The sequence below is a fragment of the Mirounga leonina genome, unplaced genomic scaffold (genome assembly GCF_011800145.1).
Source record: "Mirounga leonina isolate KUSES-001 unplaced genomic scaffold, KU_Mleo_1.0 Mir_82, whole genome shotgun sequence".
Classification (NCBI taxonomy): domain Eukaryota; kingdom Metazoa; phylum Chordata; class Mammalia; order Carnivora; family Phocidae; genus Mirounga; species Mirounga leonina.
In genome coordinates, this window is record NW_023270825.1 from 39266791 (window position 1) to 39286374 (window position 19584).

General features: G+C 34.8%; 2 protein-coding genes across 4 annotated transcripts in view; one reads left to right on the top strand and one right to left on the bottom strand.

Annotated features, from left to right (window-relative positions):
* RTN1 (reticulon 1) overlaps positions 1-19584 on the top strand; it is a 381779-nt gene that overhangs the window by 26627 nt on the left and 335568 nt on the right. For all 3 annotated transcript variants that reach the window (XM_034993216.1, XM_034993215.1, XM_034993217.1), the window contains one exon: positions 6727-6787. The gene's annotated coding sequence lies outside the window, so the exon portion shown is untranslated. The remainder of the gene's footprint in view (positions 1-6726; positions 6788-19584) is intronic.
* Positions 3925-19584, bottom strand: part of LRRC9 (leucine rich repeat containing 9) — a 113845-nt gene continuing 98185 nt past the window's right edge. Inside the window, exons 30-33 of the mRNA XM_034993208.1 lie at positions 8895-9035; positions 6384-6528; positions 4773-4941; positions 3925-3964 (exon numbers count right to left, since the gene is read on the bottom strand). Of these exons, the coding sequence (XP_034849099.1) occupies positions 3925-3964; positions 4773-4941; positions 6384-6528; positions 8895-9035 (495 nt within the window). The remainder of the gene's footprint in view (positions 3965-4772; positions 4942-6383; positions 6529-8894; positions 9036-19584) is intronic.

Consider the following 19584-nt stretch of genomic DNA (forward strand, 5'->3'; position numbering starts at 1 on the left):
TGCAGGCTCCATCTGATGACCCTGAGATCATGACCTGAGCAAAATCAAGGGTCAGATGCTTAACCAACTAAGCAACCCAGGCGCTCAGCTTACAAAACATTTTTATTCATCAATGAAAGAAAAAGTAATAAAGTATATTATAATTCATATTTTTATAAAATAAAAACTTCTAGAAAGAAAATATTACTAAAAAAATAACTGTGTTCTTCTTGCTGACCTAGTTCTTAAAGGCAACTGTGAACTAAAATTGTAATTTGTATAGTTTTTCTTTAAAAATATTTCAATAGGAGCACCTGGTTGGCTTAGTCGGTAGAGCATGTGACTCTTGATTTTGGGGTTATAAGTTCAAGCCCCATGTTGGGTGTAGAGATTACTTAAAAAAAATAATAAAAATCTTAAAAAATATTTCAGTAATGAAGGCAACTGCAGAGATGAATAAGAAAAGCAGTTAGGCACTTGGAGGTCATCCAGAAGCTCTAAGTATTATAGGAATTTAAAAAACCAGCCAGTTTCTATCTCATAAAAAGGATTGATTTGATCAGATTCATTGAAAAACCAACAGAACTTGACCATCAGTGCTTGTTTCTACTCTTACAGAACTATAAATAATTTACTTCTTTTTATATAAGTAACATTTAATTGAAGCTAAGAGCCTAAAGCATGACTAACAATAAGATCTAATGTTTTAAAACAAACACTTCTCATAATGTATGAAAGATATGAATAAACAGTGAAATGGCATGTTAATTAAATATAAGGATTATTTTAAAACTGGCCATGGGTGCCTGCAAACATACACACACAGTACACACTAAATATTGTGGGAAAAAATATGTTCACAACCATAGTTAATTTTGTGCCAACAATCAGAGAAGTTTAGAACTATAAAAAGAGAAGTAAATAATAAAATTATTATTGAATAATTATTATAGTCCATATTCATACATAGATATCAGAAGATCATGTTGACATCGTCTATATTCAGTTCAGCGTTGTAGGCTCCTAATCTATAAAGTGCCCTAATTTTTAGCTTTCCAGGTTGTTTGTGGAATTGTTTTTAATTTAAAACAAGTCGTATATTCATGCATATGACTGCATACAAAATAAATCTATTAGGACATTTGCTGGGAGCAAAGAACTAATTTTACTGTAGAAATTATGCATTTTCCCTAAGCTAAATACACTGGAAGAGAATGAATAAATAGTTTACAGCATACATTAGGGCTCTACAACAGCTGATTACATAGCACATTGGTAATAATTAAATGTCAATTCACTTGTAGTAATTGAAAAAGTAATGAATTCGGAGTTGAAAAAAATCTAGGATTTGGTATGATATATTTTCCTTAAGCCAGTTTCTTTATCTATAAATGGAGACCATACATGTCATATCTACTTCATAGAGTGGGTTATTAGGATAAACCATGTAAAGTATGGGCTAGTGGTTTATAAATTTAAAGCACTATTTGCCTGTTTTGTCATAATCAGTTGTGAAGTATGTTACAAATAATTGTAACTATAACTTAAAATTCCTCAGTTTATGATTTACTTGAATTATTTAGCACAGATCTAAAGCCATTCCTATAAAAACATCCCTCATGTTCAATTACATTTTTGTTTTGTTTTGTTGAACAGGAAAGGAATGAAGTTATAACTATTGCTTTATGAACTGCACATAACCAGTGGCTTAACCCATCTAGGCATTCTCAGGGGAGTACGTTCTCTATCATGTCAGTGTCATCTGCTCTCATGGCAGAAAAAAATTCAGAACTGTGTAAATTATGTTAGTAATCATCCCTCTCATTACTTTATATGAAATTATTTGTCATGTAGTTATATTAAAATGTTCTAAAGGTTGGATCTATGTCTATTTTCTGGATAGTACCTAGCAATGCCTAGATACATATTAATATTATTTTTAGTGTTACTATCAAATTCTGTATTACCAGGGCACCTGGGTGGCTCAGTCAGTTAAGCGTCCGACTTATGATTTTGGCTCGGGTCATGATCTCAGGGTTGTGAGATTGAGCCCCGCATGGGGTTCCATGCTAAGCATGGAGCCTGCTTAAGATTCTCTCTCTCTGGCCCTCCTCTCTTCTCCCCCCTTTAAAATTAAAAAAAAAAAAGTATTACAAATTAATTTACTTTCAAGAAGAAATTCAGATGTAATTAAAAATTTATAATAGAAATAGTAAGATACCTCAGAATTTAACAGTGTGTAGTACATAAAAATCAAATGATAGATCTCAAATATATTACAAATGCATAGGAAAAATGGCTACAAGAAAATATGCTAAATGTTAAGTGGATGTTGAATAATGAGTTATGTTTTTCTTGCTTTCCTGTTTTCCTGTTCCTCCTGCTTTATACTTTTCTAATTCTTGAAAATTCCTTTTTCCTTTCCCTCTAGGGAAAGCCAATTATTCTTATTTTTCCCATCTAGTTTATTATTTTAAAAGACAATTGTCATTACAAAAGCAACATATATTCAGTATTTCATTTATACAAAATCATGAAAGAAAAAAAGCCGATGATACCAAGTTAGTAACAGAAGAGCAGACACTCATCAGAGCACTGTAAGGAAAGCAGTTGTCAAAACTAAAGGGCAACAAAGACATCTTCTGGACACCTTAAGAACTGCATAGTTGTTTTTTAAACAAAGGATCTTATTTTCACCTAAGAGTAATAGTTGTTTAAAAACCACACATTAAGAAGTGTAAAATCAATCTGTATTAGATTTGAAATTTTAAATATTACATGATTACATCACAAACATACAACATTTAAAGAGGAAAAGATACAAATTGTTGCATACACATTGGAATTAGTTTCCAAAATATCTTTAAGCCTATTTCCAGATAGATTACAAAATACAAATATTTTAGTAAAAATTTATTTTCATGTAAGGAACATCTAAAATAGTAAGAAAACTACATGCAGTGTTGAACCAATACTTGGAAAATGGGCTCATGAATCATAGAGCCCACTTATATCAAAATATGGTTGGCAAGTTAGTCATTAATTTAAAGAACTGTGTTTAATAAAACAATGAAATTCAAAACCATATTTGATTTATTTGTGATCTGTCCTAGTACTATGCAGCATAATTATTTTCAGTGAAATAATTATTAAGGGTTTCAAATTTAAATGTGTCCACTCAATTTGAACATGTGTTCTTTTTTAGCCTAAAACTGCTTGTAAAATTATATTACTATGGGTACAGTTAACAAATTTTGTATTTGAAATAGTACTTTTTTATTCTTAGAGCATGAATGCCTGGTTGCACTGACAGTTAGCCACCTTCAGGAAGTACTACTAAGGCCCATAATTTGCATCGCTAAAGAATTCTTAGGGCAGATCTGGTTTAAGGATATTTTTTTCCAATTATAGTCCTAAAAAACTAATTTGTAGTTCAATGAGCAAAGCTCAACTTGCTTTAGTAATAGTTGTGTTTAATAAGAAATATATGCTTTAGTTTTAGGTAACTCCAAATAAATAAATACTCAACAAATAAAATATGCTTATTTACTAGAATTATCTTTTCTTAGTATCTTCACATGATAGGCCATAATAAGATTTTGTAACTAAATGCTTCCAATACCAGGACTAAATATTTGATTCTCTGGACTTTGTTTTGTGTCACTTTTATCTTTTCAAATTGTATGATATAATGGTTCATGATTTTTCTAATACAGAAATTCAAATGAATAAGATAACCATAATGGAAGTTTAAGAGAGGTGATATTAAATAAAATTCAACCAGGGTGATAGAGATTAGATTATCTTCATATGGAACTGAAGTGCTTCAGTAAAATAAGTAACATGATTATCTTAGATATTTTTTTCACCAACACTGTCTGCTAGTTTTTGTACAACTACTAAAGAGAAATAGGTTTCTTGGTGTATATTCATTTCTCTAAGCAGTTACATTCGATTTGATCCTGGAAAGTGGCTGCCAGGAATTCTGTCGGAAATAAAATATTTATGAGTCAAATAATTATGACTTATTTTCTTAATGGATCAGCTAATTTAAAGTAATTCTACAGTAAATAATTTCTGTATTTTATATGTGTTCAATTTTAAAAAGACAGTACAACAGAGAAAATGATCCTATTCTTGGACATCTAAAAATCAGGTTATCCTGAGGACTCAGCAGGGAAGTCAGTATAGCAAGAGCCAGGCTTATGCTAGATCTGCTGCTGAGTAGGTCATTAATAGATGAATTGGAGCTTGGCTACAAAGAAGCTGGGAGACAGGTAAGAATTGGAAATCTAGGCAGACAGGTGTTGAGCAACAGAGTGGATTCTTAATGAGAAGTAACAGGTTCTTAGGCACTGAGCTGGCCTAGGGCTAGGGCCAGACCAGAGGAGAGGCTTGAAGTATTTACAGAATTCTTGGCTTTGTGATTTCAGAATTGAATTTATCTGTTGTTCAAAATATAAGTGAACTGCTTTGCATATTTAATGAGAAGTGACTTGGGAGAGTGCAATTATAAGTGTTTATTTCAGTGTTCCCTCATATAAGCATTAGGTGAGCACTATTCTACCTTGACAGCCATTTCTAAGCCTCTTTGAATTACTATGTAAATACACAGGACTTTGGGAAAGTTTGGTGAATGTGGGAGAAGAATCCTCATGCTATCTGACAGTTTTTTCCAGCTCTCAGTAAATAAATAATAGTATATAATAATATTTCTTATTTTTATACATGACTAGCAAATTTGGGGAGTTTTTTTAATGATGAGAAATGATATTAAAACAGAATAGTTTTACCTTCCCTCATCTGGGTTGCTCTGGTACATATGTGCAGTTGGAGATGACATACTCTGATGTGATAAAAGAGATGGAGAGAGATTTATCCCTCTGAGTTGCCGAAAAGCTATTTCTGCATGGATGCTCCGAGGATTATTTGTCAGAATGCCTGCATTCTTGTTTTTTTTGTCTGAAATTAGGAATTGTGAAACAATGAGAAGCACTAAGTAATAAAATGAATTAAGTAATAAAGCTTGGTTGCCCTTCAACTGAATGTGTGCTGTACATATTTCATAACATGAATTAAAACATTTTAAATAAAAATAGAGAATTGGAATAGATTTCTAGCACTTAATGCTGCTTAAACTTCTCTGAGTTCATGAATCCATTTGATTGTTTCTCAGTAATTTTTAAAAATATAAATACCTAGAGCTGTGTGCTATAATAAATGTAGAGATAAGGTGACCATGATTTTCAAAATAAAAATTGTGGCAACATAGTCCAAAAATAGGAGAGAAACTATAGGACTTTTCAAGGAAAACCTAAAAAATAGTCCCACAACAAATCCTGAAGACAGATATCTGAGGACATTATGGAGATGAATCCAAGGTTGAACTAGTACCAAAAAAAGAGAGAAGATATTGATGACATTCCTGAAGATAACATTGTACTGTTAAGGAGACTAATAATTTGGGATGTCCAATTTTACTGATAGTTTTATCTACTGGACAAAAGCATAACAATTCTTACTGTGACTAAAATCTTAAAGCCATATGTATGTAGAAGTATGAAAAATAAGTTAAAGAATAACATCTTAACAAAGTAAGTTATTTTGGGTTTCTTTTAACTGAGTTTCCTTTTAAAATAATCACACAGAGCAATCTACTGTTCTTAGTAGGCTCTTAGATCATTTTATAATTACTGTGATGTTCAGTTTTATTGTCCAACAGAGGTCCCATGCAAAGTGGGATGTTATAAGGAATGGAAGAGGTGAGCCCTCAGAGGAGTAGCTACCCCCAGGTTTACCAAAAAGATAGCCAGTGAAGATCTGGAATACGGGAAAAGGTTTAATCTAAGCCCGAATTAAAATGTATATAATAGAAGGAATCATTTCCATGCCCTTTCCTTTTAATATACTCGCTGCTATAGAGCTCTACCTCTTGAAACTCTTCTCTAGTATTAGCTTCATGGTTTATTTGTGGTTTGAAGGATAAAGTCTGATCTTCTCTTTGTACCCCAAGAATCTGTTGTCACAGATATTTTTAAACCTTTGACTCTCTTCTTTTAGCAGGACATACTAATGAATTGGTTTCATATGCTATGAAATACATAAAATGAAACAAAAGCTTTTGAAAATAAATAATTCAAGAAATAATTGTGCAAGTATCACAAAGTTCACATTATGAGTAAATGTTTAGTTACAACATATTAGTGGGTCAGCAAAACCCAAAAATACTATAGACTCTAAAGTCAGAATGACCACATGAAACTTGAACAAACATGCAATTTTAGGAAATGTAAGTCTAAAAATGCAATTTTAAGTAGTATTAGAAGTCAGAGTGAGATTTTGGTTTCAAATGAAGTGTTTTGTTTGTTTGCTTTTGCATTTACTTTGAAACTCTGTCAAAATACCTTCAACTTCAGGAGTTAAAGTGAAGTCAGGTCCCAGGTAATGGCTAAATGCACCAGGCAGAATTACATTTGTTATCTTTATGGGAGGCGCTTTCACTTGGCCAAATGATCCACCATCCATTGGAGAGCTGGTAACAGGAATAAGCTACATAATAAAAGAAAAACAGTTGAGAACACCTCACCTCCAAAACTCAGATCAATAGATTTAGTTCTTACCATAAGCCCCATTTGATAATTAACTTAAAATTCTTTAGGTCAGGAGTTAAAGCCTAAACTGAGTTGGTATGAAGCAGAAACTGAAAGCCTTTTGACTCCCTCAGAACCTTATGTTCTGTCTTTTCAGACTGCATTGTGCTCTTCACTACTGTGATGGCACCTCTCCCTTTCCAGAGGATCTTTACAAGGTAAGTGCAGAAAATGAGAATTAAGCTTTTCCCTCTTTGTTTCTTTTTTACTGAGCAAGAGTTTCTGGATGGTAACAGTTAGATCTTCCATATCTTTATATTCCTCACATTACCTCTTCAAGTGCCTTGCAGTTAATTAGTTTTTCAAAAACAAATAAATAAATAAATGGGGACTAAGGAAAGCATCTTATAACAATCACTTTTAATGAATGTGCTAACTCTCTAAATGGTGTTTACATTTTAAGTTAGTTGAGGATTAAGAGGCTTTTAAAAGAATTTCAGGAATCAGCAAACAGAGAAGTATTTTAGGCTAGAGACTCTTGGTTTCCCTAGAATTTTATGCTTGCTCTGTCTTCATTAAGACTGACCTTGTTTATACTTTAAAAAATTGAATACTTTATACTGAATTCAGAATATATGATTCAACTTATTTAGAGATATAGGCTTTTGCCATTTGTGTAAAATGACCGATTTCCCTGTTTCAGTAAGTGTTACCAAGAATGCAGCTTTGTAATGAGCACTAAAGTATCAGGCCTTTTACTAAAGCTGGTCAGTCCCAAATTCCCTAATTCCTTTGTAGGAGTTTCTTCCCATCACTAATCTAGAATGTTGTCAAATTTTCTTCTGAAACCAAAAGCCCCAAAATGTTCTGGTTTAAAGGACAACTTTAAAGTTCATTTATTCCCTCTTTACTTGCTGTTAAAAAAGAAAGAACAGCAGTAACCTGAAAGAAAAATAAATTAGACTGAACTGATAAACTTGAAAAGGATTCTGTTTTTGTGTCTCCTGAATAGCTAAAAGAAATAATGGCTCAGTTTTGTCCTAGCCATGAAAATAAACATTATTATTGAATCTTAAAATAGATTTCTCTAAAATAAAGACTTCAAATATCCCCTTTATTTTATTAACTCTGTATAGATGAATCAAAAAATAATTTTTTAATAAAATTCTTACATTTGGAATAAGTAGAAAAACAATTAAGTTCTTATATATGGCACTGATTTAAATGGCAAGAATACATGTCTAGATTCACTCAAGACACATTATATCATAGTGTAGTAAAGGGAAAAATCCAAATTTACTATATGAAAAAATAGAAAAGAATAGCCAAGAAGCAAACCCTTCAGTGAAATACTCATCAGCTAAAATTTGAGTATATATTGGCTCAAAGGTCCAGTGTGCTCTGGAAATCAGTTTGTTTTACAGAAGGGATGGAGAGTGCTGGGTAATCCACTGAGTTAAGTGAAAGCATCTATGGTAGTCTTACCTAGTTTCTCTTCAATATGCATTTTAAAAGTAATCTTTGTTCACTGACTAATGTCCTCGCTCTCTGGCTTTCACTTATATTAGAGGTTCACTTACCTTCTTACTGCCCCACCCTACTTTAGGTCTTCATAATCTCCCTCTTGGATTATTCTAAAAGCCTCTTAACTGGTTTCCCTGCTTCCAGCCTCTTCTTTCTCAAACCTTGCAAAGGCACAGCTCTAATAAGGTTACTTCTTTGTTCAAAAACCATAGCTTTTCTGTGTTTAGTCTTTGTGGAGGATGGTCACGAAGGATCCTTGTGGTCAAGGACAGAATTTCCTAATGATATGCTTTTGTGGCTTCTGTCTCTAATCTCTTTCATGTCATGGTCAGATACCTTTTTAGAGTTCGTAGGTAAAAGGTGCAATTTTTCTGGCCAACGAGAAAAGAAGCTCACATCTCCCTTGTTAGATGAACTACAAGTCTGGAGAGTTGAGGTCAGAATTCCTTCCTTCCCTTCCTATCTGCTAAACTGAAAGAGTTTGTTAGTTTCGGTTTATGGAAGTGATATGTTATAGATTCTTACCCTCTAGCATTATCTCACATATTAAGCAGGAGGCACACAGATTTTAAATAATTTTCTTTATGCCAAATTACATGACTGGAAAAAGGAGCTTCCCTGGAATTTGTGTGTGTGTTTGTGCTTTATTCACCAGATCAAGATTCTTTTGATAGTAATCACTAAAACAGATACTAAAATAATCTACAAAAACATCATAGCCCAGATTTACCTAGTAAATTGGTTTTGATTTACTAATAATTATATGTTTTAAAAGAAAAGTACAAATAATAGAAGTATTACCGAAGTTTTCTTAGCTTGTAGTTCAGAGAAGTGAAATTCAGCTTTAGCTCTATCATCTGAATTCACAGGAATTCCATCTAACATCTGTAAGTTAGGCAGCCGAAATATGAGCACGTGCCGATGTAGTGTTTTTCTGCAAATCTGAATAAAGTTAAAAATAACAATTTATTCCTTTAAAAAACTTTTATTTCAAAGATTAACTTTTATAGAGAAGGAAATTTAACACAGGTAGTAAGAATAGCTAATTTGTTATAATAGACAATACAAATATGAGCTCCGTTTTTGAAAGTTTTCTCAATTCCCTATTATACAAATGAAGATTCAAACTTTTTAAATTTAGTTCTTGTTTTTTTATTATTTTTTTAACTTGAATTCGATTAGCTAACTTATAGTACATCATTAGTTTCAGAGGTAGAGTTCAGTAACTCATCTGTTGCATATAACAGCCAGTGCTCATCACATCATGTGCCCTCCTTAATACCCATCACCCAGTTACCCATCCATTCATAGTTCCCAACATATGCAAATACAGCTAATTTGATAAAGGTGACAACAAGGTCATAGAGGGGCTTTTTCTCCAGTGTGTTAGCCAAGAAGATAAATAAAAGACCCACCCTAACAACCATGTGCTTTTCTGACTGTATTACAGCTTTGCAGTAGAGCTTGAAGTCTGGCATTGTGATGCCACCAGCTTTGGTTTTCTTTTTCACCATTCCTCTGGCTATTCAGGATCTTTTCTGGTTCCATACAAATTTTAGGATTATTTGTTCCAGCTCTGTGAAAAATGTCAATGGTATTTTGATAGGGATTGCACTGAATGTGTAGATTGCTTAGGTAGCATAGGTATTTTAACAATGTTTATTCTTCCAATCCATGAGCATGGAATGTTTGTCCATTTCTTTGTGTCTTCTTCAATTTCTTCTCTGTAGTTTTTAGAGTACAGATCCTTTACCTCTTTGGTTAGGTTTATTCCTAGGTATCTTATGGTTTTTGGTGCAATTGTAAATGGTATCAATTCCTAATTGCCCTTTCTTCTATCTCATTGTTAGTGTATAGAAATGCAGCTGATTTCTGTGCATTGATTTTATATCCTGCCACTTTGCTGAATTCCTGTGTGAGTTCTAGCAAATTTTGGGGTGGAGTCTTTGGGTTTTCCACATAAAGTATCATGCCATCTGCGAAGACGGAGAGTTTGACTTCTTTGCCAATTTGAATGCCTTTTATTTCTTTTTGTTGTCTGAATCCTGAGGCTAGGACTTCTACTACTATGTTGAACAACAATGGTGAGAGCGGGCATGCCTGTTGTGTTCCTGACCTTAGAAGAAAAGCTCTCTGTTTCTCCCCATTGAGAATGATACTTGCTGTGGGATTTTCATAGATGGCTTTTGTGATTTGAGGTATGTTCCCTTTACCCCTACACCGTGGAGAGTTTTAATCAAGAAAGCATTGTCAAATGCTTTTTCTGCATCAATTGAGAGGATAATGTGGTTGTCCTTTCTTTTATGAATGTGATGCCTCATGTTGATTGATTTGTGAATGTTGAACCACCCTTGCAGTCCAGGAATAAATCCCACTTGGTCGTGGTGAATAATCCTTTTAATGTACTGTTGGATCCTATTGGTAGTATCTTTGTGAGAATTTTGGCATCCGTGCTCATCAGGGATATTAGTCTGTAATTCTCCTTTTTGGTGGGGTTTTTCTGGTTTGGGGATCAAGGTAATGCTGGCTTCATAGAACAAGTTTGGAAGTTTTCCTTCCATTTCTATTTTTTGAAACAGCTTCAGAAGAATAGGTACTAATTCTTTAAATGTTTGGTAGAATTCCCCTGGGAAGCCATTTGGCCCTGGACTCTTCTGTGTTGGGAGATTTTTGATGACTGCTCCAATTTCCTTGCTGGTTATCGGTCTGTTCAGGTTTTCTGTTTCTTTCTGTTTCAGTTTTGGTAGTTTATACATCTCTAGGGATGCATCCATTTCTTCCAGATTGATTAATTTGTTGGCATATAGTTGCTCATAATATGTTCTTAAAATTGTTTGTATTTCTTCAGTGTTGGTTGTGATCTCCCCTCTTTCATTCATGATTTTATTTATTTGGGTCCTTTCCCTTTTCTTTTCGATAAGTCTGGCTAGGGGTTTATTGATCTTATTAATTCTTTAGAGAACCAGCTTCTAGTTTCATTCATCTGTTCTACTATTCTTTTGGTTTCTATTCCATTGATTTCTGCTCTGATCTTTATTATTTCTCATCTCCTGCTTGGTTTAGGCTTTCTTTGCTGTTCTTTCTCCAGCTCCTTTAGGTGTATGGTTAGGTTGTGTATTTGAGACTTCTTGCTTCTTGAGAAAGGCTTGTATTGCTATGTACTTCCCTCTTAGGACCACCTTTGGGACATCCCAAAGGTTTTGAACAGTTGTGTTTTCATTTTCATTTGTTTCCATGAATTTTTTAAATTCTTCTTAATTTCCTGGTTGACCCATTCATTCTTTAGTAGGATGCTCTTTAGCCCCTATGTATTAGAGTTCTTTCCAAACTTCCTCTTGTGATTGAGTTCCAGTTTCAAAACACTGTGGTCCAAAAATATGCAGGGAATGATCCCAGTCTTTTGGTGTTGGTTGAGACCTGATTTGTGACCCAGTATGTGGTCTATTCTGGAGAATGTTCCATGTGCACTTGCGAAGAATGTGTATTCTGTTGCTTTAGGATGCAAATTAAGATATTAGATCTGTATATATCTAATAGGTATCTAATAGATATTAGGTCTGTATATATCTGTGAAGTCCATCTGGTCCAGTGTGTCATTCAAAGCCCTTTTCTTGTTGATCTTCTGCTTAGATGACCTGCCCATTGTAGTGAGTGGGGTGTTAAAGTTCCCTTCTATTATTGTATTATTATCAATGTGTTTCTTTAATTTTGTTATTAATTGGTTTATATAATTGGCTGCTCCCATGTTAGGGGCATAAATATTTATAATTGTTAGATCTTCTTACTGGATAGACCCTTTAAGTATGATATAGTATCCTTCTTCATCCCTTACTACAGTCTTTGGTTCAAAATCTAATTTGTCTGATATAAGGAATACTGCCCCAGCTTTCTTTTGATGTCCATTAGAATGATAAATCGTTCTCCAACCCCTCACTTTCAATCTGGAGGTGCCTTTGGTTCTCAAATGAGTCTCTTGCAGACAGCATATGGATGGGTCTTGCTTTTTTATCCAATCTGATACCCTGTATCTTTTGATTGGAGCATTTAGCCCATTTACATTCAGAGTAACTATTGAAAGATATGAATTTAATGCCATTGTATTACCGTAAATTCATTGTTTCTGTATATTGTCTGTGTTCCTTTCTGGTCTGTGTTACTTTTGGGCTCTCTCTTTGCTTACAAGATCCCCTGTATTAATATTAATATTTCTTGCAGAGCTGGTTTAGTGATCACAAATGCTTTTAGTTTCTGTTTGTCCTGGAAGCTCTTTATCTCTCCTTCCCTTCTGAATGACAGCCTTGCAGGGTAAGTATCCTTGGCTGCATGTTTTTCTTATTTAGTACCCTGAATATATCATGCCAGTCCTTTCCAGCCTACCAGGCATCTGTGGATAGGTCTGCTGCCAGTCTGATGTTTCTACCCTTGTATGTTAAGGACCTCTTGTCTCAAGCTGCTTTCAGGATTTTCTCTTTATCTCTGAAATTTGCAGGCTTCACTATTATATGTCAGGGTGTTGATCTATTTTTATTGATTTTAAGAGGGCTTCTCTGTGCCTCCTGGACTTGAATACCTGTTTCCTTCTCCAGATTAGGGAAGTGCTCAGCTATAATTTGCTCAAATATCCCTTTGCCCCCCTCCTCTTTTTCTGGGATCCCAGTAATTCTAATACTGATTTGCTTTATGGTATCGCTGATCTCTCTAAGCTTACCCTCATGATCCAGTACTTGTTTATCTCTCCTTTGCTCAGTTTCTTTATTTTCCATAATTTTATCTTCTATATCACTGATTCTCTCTTCTGCCTCATTTATCCTAGCAGTAATAACCTCCATTGTTGATTTCATCTCAGTAATTTTGATTTTGACCTGATTAGATCTTAGTTCTTTTATTTCTCCAGAAAGGGATTCTCTAGTGTCTTCTATGCTTTTTTCAAGCCTGCTAGTATCTTTACAATTGTTATACTGAATTCTACCTCTGACATTTTACCAATATCCATATTTTTAAGTCTCTGGCAGTGATACTGCCTCTTGCTCTTTTTTCTGAGAATTTTTCCTTCTGGTCATTTTGTCCAGAGAAGAATAGATGAACGAGAGAACAAAAAAATAAATAAATAAATAAATAAATAAAAAATAAAAATATCAACCATGACCCCAGTGAAATATACACTAGACAAATCAGAAGAGATCAGAAACCAAAAAAGAGAAAAGGGGAAAAAAGAGAATATAATTAAACAGGTGAACAGAACAGGGTGATACACTTGGAAACAAAAAATGAAGAATATATCTATAAATGTAAATATAAAAATGAAAATTAAAAAAAGACTTACAAAAAGAGTTGATAAGAAACTAGTTGAAAAGGAAAAAAAAGAAAAAGAAAATTTTAAACTGAAAGCCTAAAAAGTCATGGAAAAAACCTCGAATTCTAATATTTTCCCCTAGGGCTGGAATTTTTTAGTTATGTGTGATCCGTAAAGTTGGTATTAGCCAGATGTTCCTGCTGGTCTTCTGGGGGAGGGGCCTGTTGCACTGATTCTCAGCTGTCTTTGCCTGGATGGGGTTGCACTGCCCCTTGCCAGGGGGCCAGGCTCAATGTAAGCTGCTCCGCATTGCTCTGTGTGGCTTTTGTTCCCTGATGGCTTTCTGTGCCACTTTAGAGGATGAAAATAAAAATGGCAGAGCCCCATCTCTAGCATCAGAGCTGAAAGATCACAGCCCCCACTCTTCAGTGCACCCTCAGAGAAAAGCAGTCAATCACTTTTGTCTCCCTGGTTTCTGACCTCACTCTGTGGTCACCCAGCCTGTGACCAAGCGTTTTTTATCTCAGATATGTGGCCCCTTTTCGAGTCTCCAAGCCCTGCAGATTCCTGTCTTGCGCACCCTCACTGTTCCTTCTGAGGGAAGAAGGAGGGTTTAGCCAGGGTTGTGCCACTTGCAGGGCCTCTGCTTGGGGAGCTGTGGCCTAGTGGTATGCATACCCATGCCTCTCCTCCTGGGCAAAGAGGAGGGTCTCGCTGTGGTTCTGCAGCTTGCTGGGCCCCTGCTCAGAGGGCAGTCACTGGATCCTGCCCCAGTTCACGGTTTATGGCAACCCCAAGCTAAAAGCCCACTCTGGGGCTTGCTAATTGAAGCCAGCTTACTTGCTCCAATGCTTGGAAACTCTGCAGCACTCAGGTACCCCCGTTCTTTCTGTGACCCCAGGGAGCCCGAGAACACACTGTCTCACCTACAATTCTGTCCCTCTGTGCCACCTGAGAGCCTTTCAGGCAGGGATGTCCCTCACTGGAGCAGACCTCTAAAAGTTCAGATTTTGTGCTCCACTGCTATATATTACTTTCTAGTAGCCGGCTTTTGGAGGTTCCCTCCACTCTGTGGTTTATCTTCCAATAAATCACCTCAGATTCACTTCTCTGCACCTCCTACCTTGCAAAAAGTGGTCGCTTTTCTATTTGTAGAGTTGCAGCAATTCTTTTCTTAGATCTCAGGTTGAATTCACAGATGTTCAGAATGATTTGATAGCTATCTAGCTGAATTCATGGGACCAGATAAAACTAGGGTGCCCTACTCTTCCACCACTTTCCTCCCTCTCTCGAATTTTTTTTTTAAATCAAGACTACCATTTAGAGGTTTAGTCTCTTTTTAGAGTATATAATACTGTTCATTAACCATAGGCAACCCAATTCATGAATAGGATTATGTTGTAAAAATTCACTTAGAAGTAATTACTTTGAAACTTTTATGTTATTTTCCCATATGCACTATCCAATTTAACTCAGTACACATCTACTGAATTATATGATCCATCACTTTGTAGTTTGTCAGCCTACTCTAAAAAATATTTGTATGCGTGCATAAGAAGGTGTATAAAGGGGCTTCTGGGTGGCTTAGTTGGTTAAGTGTCCAAGCTGATCTCAGCTCAGGTCTTGATGTCAGGGTTGTGAGTTCAAGCCCTATGTTGGAGCCTGCTTATAAAAAAAAAGAAAGAAAGAAAGAAAAAGAAAAGGTGTACAGAAAGAGTTAACATAGTAGGCCTGATGTTGTTATTTTTAGAAAGGTCTTGCAAGGATAGTGTTTAGCACTTGGATTTTGGAAGTGTTCCCACCATTCCTTAACTGATTAAAGGTAGTTCACTGCACTTACACAAAAGATATGATTTATGTTCAATTTGCTTTTCTTCTGGGAATCTAGAATTTTGGTATGTGATACGCATAGGGTACATATGTGAACAGCTTCCAACAAAACTCTTGAATGCTAAGTCTAATGGAATTCCCTAGGTAGAAACATAAACACATGTTGCTGCATTTTTGTTGCTGGGTGAAGAGTGGAGAGTGTGTATTGTGTGACCCCTCATGGGAGAGAAAGAGCATAAGGAAGCCTACATATCAATTCCTCCAGATTCTGCCTGTGTCTTTTTCCCTCATCACCTGGCTGTGTATCCTTACTATGTCATATCCTCAGTATGTCATTGTATCCCCCTATGTCATTGTAATAAATTTTAGCCATGAGTACAATTATATGCTAAGTCCCATGAGTCCTTCTAGTAAATCTCTGAATGTGGGGGTGATCTTGGGGATTGACAGCACAAAAAAACTATAGCACAGTTTGTGATCATGAAAAAAAGGAAAAAAAAGAAACAAACTTTCATCAAAAGGGAATGAATAAACAATCTATTTTTAAATGTAGTATTAGATATACATTAATGGAGAGAGATCTCTAAGACATATAACGGAGTTAAAAATAATGGACTGCATTCTAGGCCAGAAAGAGAGCTTCATAAATACCGAAGAATATATAGACTGTCTCCTCTGACTAAAATGCAGTAACAGAAATAATTGACAAAGAGATAACAAAAAACACCTCATAGGTTTGAAATTCACACACACACACTTAGACAGACACCTCTCAATCATTAATGGATTAAAGAAGAAATCTTCTGGAGATTTTAAGAAATAAAGAACAGGAAAAACACTGCATATCAAAACTTTTAGGCAGTATTTTAAAACTTAAAATTTATTCAGTTAAAAGAAATATTAGAAATTAATGAGCTAGACGTCCTACTTAAGAATTTTTTAAAAATGTAAATTCCATTTTAACAATATTTGTTCTTCTAATCTATGAGCATGGGATGTCTTTCCATTTCTTTGTGTCCTCTTCAATTTCTTTCATCGGTGCTTTATAGTTTTCAGAGTACAGGTCTTTCACCTCTTTGGTTAGGTTTATTCCTAGGTATCTTACTGTTTTTGGTGCAATAGTAAATGGGATTTATTCCTTTATTTCTCTTTCTGCTGCTTCATTATTGGCATATAGAAATGAAACATTTCTGTATGTTGATTTTGTGTCATGTGACTTTACTGAATTCTTTTTATCAGTTCTAGCAGTTTTTTGGTGGAGTCTTTCAGGTTTTCTATATATAGTATCATGTCATCTGCAAATAGTGAAAGTTTTACTTCTTCCTCGCTGATTTGGCTGCCTTTTATTTTTTTTGTCTGACTGCTGTGGCTAGGACTTACAGTATTATGTTGGATAAAAGCAGTAAGAGTGGACATCCCTATCTTTTTCCTGACCATAGAGGAAAAGCTCTCAATTTTTCCCCATTGAGGATGATATTAGCTTTGGGTTTTCATAGATGGCCTTTAATATGTTCCCTCTAAACCTACTTTGTGGAGGGTTTTTTTTGTTTTGTTTTGTTTTTTTATCATGAATGGATGTTGTACTTTGTCAAATGATTTTTCTGAGTCTATTGAAATGATCATATGGTTCTTATCCTTTTTTTTATTAATGTGATGCATTGTGAATATTGAACCACGCTTGCAACCCAGGAATAAATCCTACCTGATGGTGGTGAATGATTTTTTAAATGTATTGTTGGATTTCGTTTGCTAGTGTTTTGTTGAGGATTTTTGCATCTATGTTCATCAGAGATATTGGCCTGTAGTTCTCTTTTTTGTGGTGTATTCATCTGGTTTTGGTATCAGGGTAATGCTGGCCTCATAGAATGAATTTGGAGCTTTTCTCTTCTATTTTTTTGGATCAGTTTGAGAAGAATAGGTAATAACTCTTCTTTAGATGTTTGGTAGAATTCACCTGTAAAGCCATTGGGTCTTGGGCTTTTGTTTGTTGGGAGCTTTTTGATTACTGATTCGATTTCTTTGCTGGTTATTCATTTGTTCAAATTTTCAATTTCTTCCTGCTTCAGTTTTGGTAATTAATATGTTTCTAGAAATTTATCCATTTCTTCTAGATTGTCCAATTTCTTGGCATATAGTTTTTCATAATATTAGTTCTCTTATAATTGTATTTCTGTGGTGTTGGTTGTTATTTCTCCTCTTTCCTTTGTGCTTTTATTTATTTGGGTCCTCTTTCTTTTCTGTTTGATAAGTCTGGCTAGAGGTTTATCAATTTTGTTAATTTTTTCAAATTACCAGCTCCTAATTTCACTAATATATTCTATTGGTTTTTTTAGTTTCTACATCATTTATTTCTCCTCTGATCTTTATTATTTCCTTCCTTTTACTGGCTTTATGCTTCATTTGTTGTTCTTTTTGTAAGTCCTTTAGGTGTAAGGTTAGGTTGTTTATTTGAGATTTTTCTATCTTCTTGAGGTAGGCCTGTATTGTTATATACTTCCCTCTTAAAACAGCTTTCGCTGCATCCCAAATATTTTGGACTGTTGTGTTTTCATTTTCATTTGTTTCCATGTTTGTTTGTTTGTTTATTTATTTATTTATTATTTCCTGGTTGACCCATTCATTGTTTAGTAGCATGTTATTTAACTTCCCATGTATTTGAGGTCTAGCCAGATTTTTTTCTTGTGGTTGATTTCAGGTTTTTTTTTTTTTTTAAAGATTTATTTATTTTAGAGAGAGAGAGAGCACAGAGGGAGGGGCAGAGGCAGAGGGAAAGAGAATCTTCCTGCAGACTCCCCGCTGAGTGCAGAGCCTGATGCAGGGCTCAATCCCAGGATCCTGAGATCATGACATGAGCTGAAATCAAGAGCCAGCCGCACAACCAACTGGGCCACCTAGGCGCCACTGACTTCAAGTTTCGTAGTGCTGTGGTCAGAAAAGTTGCATGGTATAACTTTGATCTTCTTGAATTTGTTGAAGCCTGTTTTGTGGCCTAATATGTGATCTATCCTGGAGAATGTTCCATGCGCACTTCAAAAGAATGTGTATTCTGCTGTTTTAGGATGGAGTGTTCTGAATAGATCTGTTAGGTCCATCTGATCCAGTGTGTCATTCAAAGCCATTGTTTCCTTATTGATTTTCTTTTTTTTTTTTCCTTATTGATTTTGTTTAGATGATCTGTCCATTGATGTAAGTGGGGTGTTAAAGTCCCCTACTATTATTGTGTTATTATCAATTAGTCCCTTTATGTTTGTTTTTAATTGTTTTATGTACTTGGGTCTTCCCATGTTGGGTGCATAAATATTTACAATTGTTATATCTTCTTGTTTGATTGTCCCCTTTATTATTACATAGTGTACTTCTTTGTCTCTTAAAATATCTATAGTACCCAAAGCAATGTATACATTTAGTGCAATCCCTATCAAAATACCAAGAGCATTTTTCACAGAAGCTAGAACAAACAGTCCTAAAATTTGAATGGAACCACAAAAGACCCCGAATAGCCAAAGCATTCTTGAAAAAGAAAAGCAAAGCTAGAGGCATCACAATTCTGGACCTTAAGTTATATTACAAAGCTGTAGTAATCAAAACAGTATGGTATTGGCACAAAAAAAAGACATATAGATCAATGGAACAGAATAGAAAACCCAGAAGTGAACCCACAATTATATGGTCAATTAATCTTCAACAAAGCAGGAAAGAATACCCTAAGGGAAAAAGACAGTCTCTTCAACAAATGGTATTGGGAAAACTGGACAACTGCATGCAAAAGAATGAAAACCACTTTCTTACACCATACACAAAAATAAATTCAAAATGGATTAAAGACCTAAATATGAGCGCTGAAACAATAAAAATCCTAGAAGAGAACACAGGGCAGTAACTTCTTTGACATCAGCCATAGCAACTTCTTTCTAGATAGGTTTCCCGAGGCAAGGGAAAGAAAAGCAAAAGTAAACTATTGGGACTACATTAAAATGAAAAGTTTCTGCACAGCAAAAGAAACAACCAACAAAAGTAAAAGACAACCTACTGAATGGGAGACAATATTTGCAAATGAAATATCTGATAAAAGATTAGTATCCAGAATTTATAAAGAACTTATAAAACTCAACACCCAAAAATGAATAATCCAATTAAAAATGGGCAAAAGACACAAAGAGACCTCTTTCAAAGACGACATATAGACGGCCAACAGACACATGAAAAGATGCTCAACATCACACATCATCAGGGAAATGCAAATCAAAACTGCAATGCGATATCACCTCATACCTGGTTAAAATCAACAACACAAGAAACAACACGTGTTGGCAAGGATGGGGAGAAAAGGGAATCCTCTTGCACTGTGGGTGGGAATGCAAGCTGGTG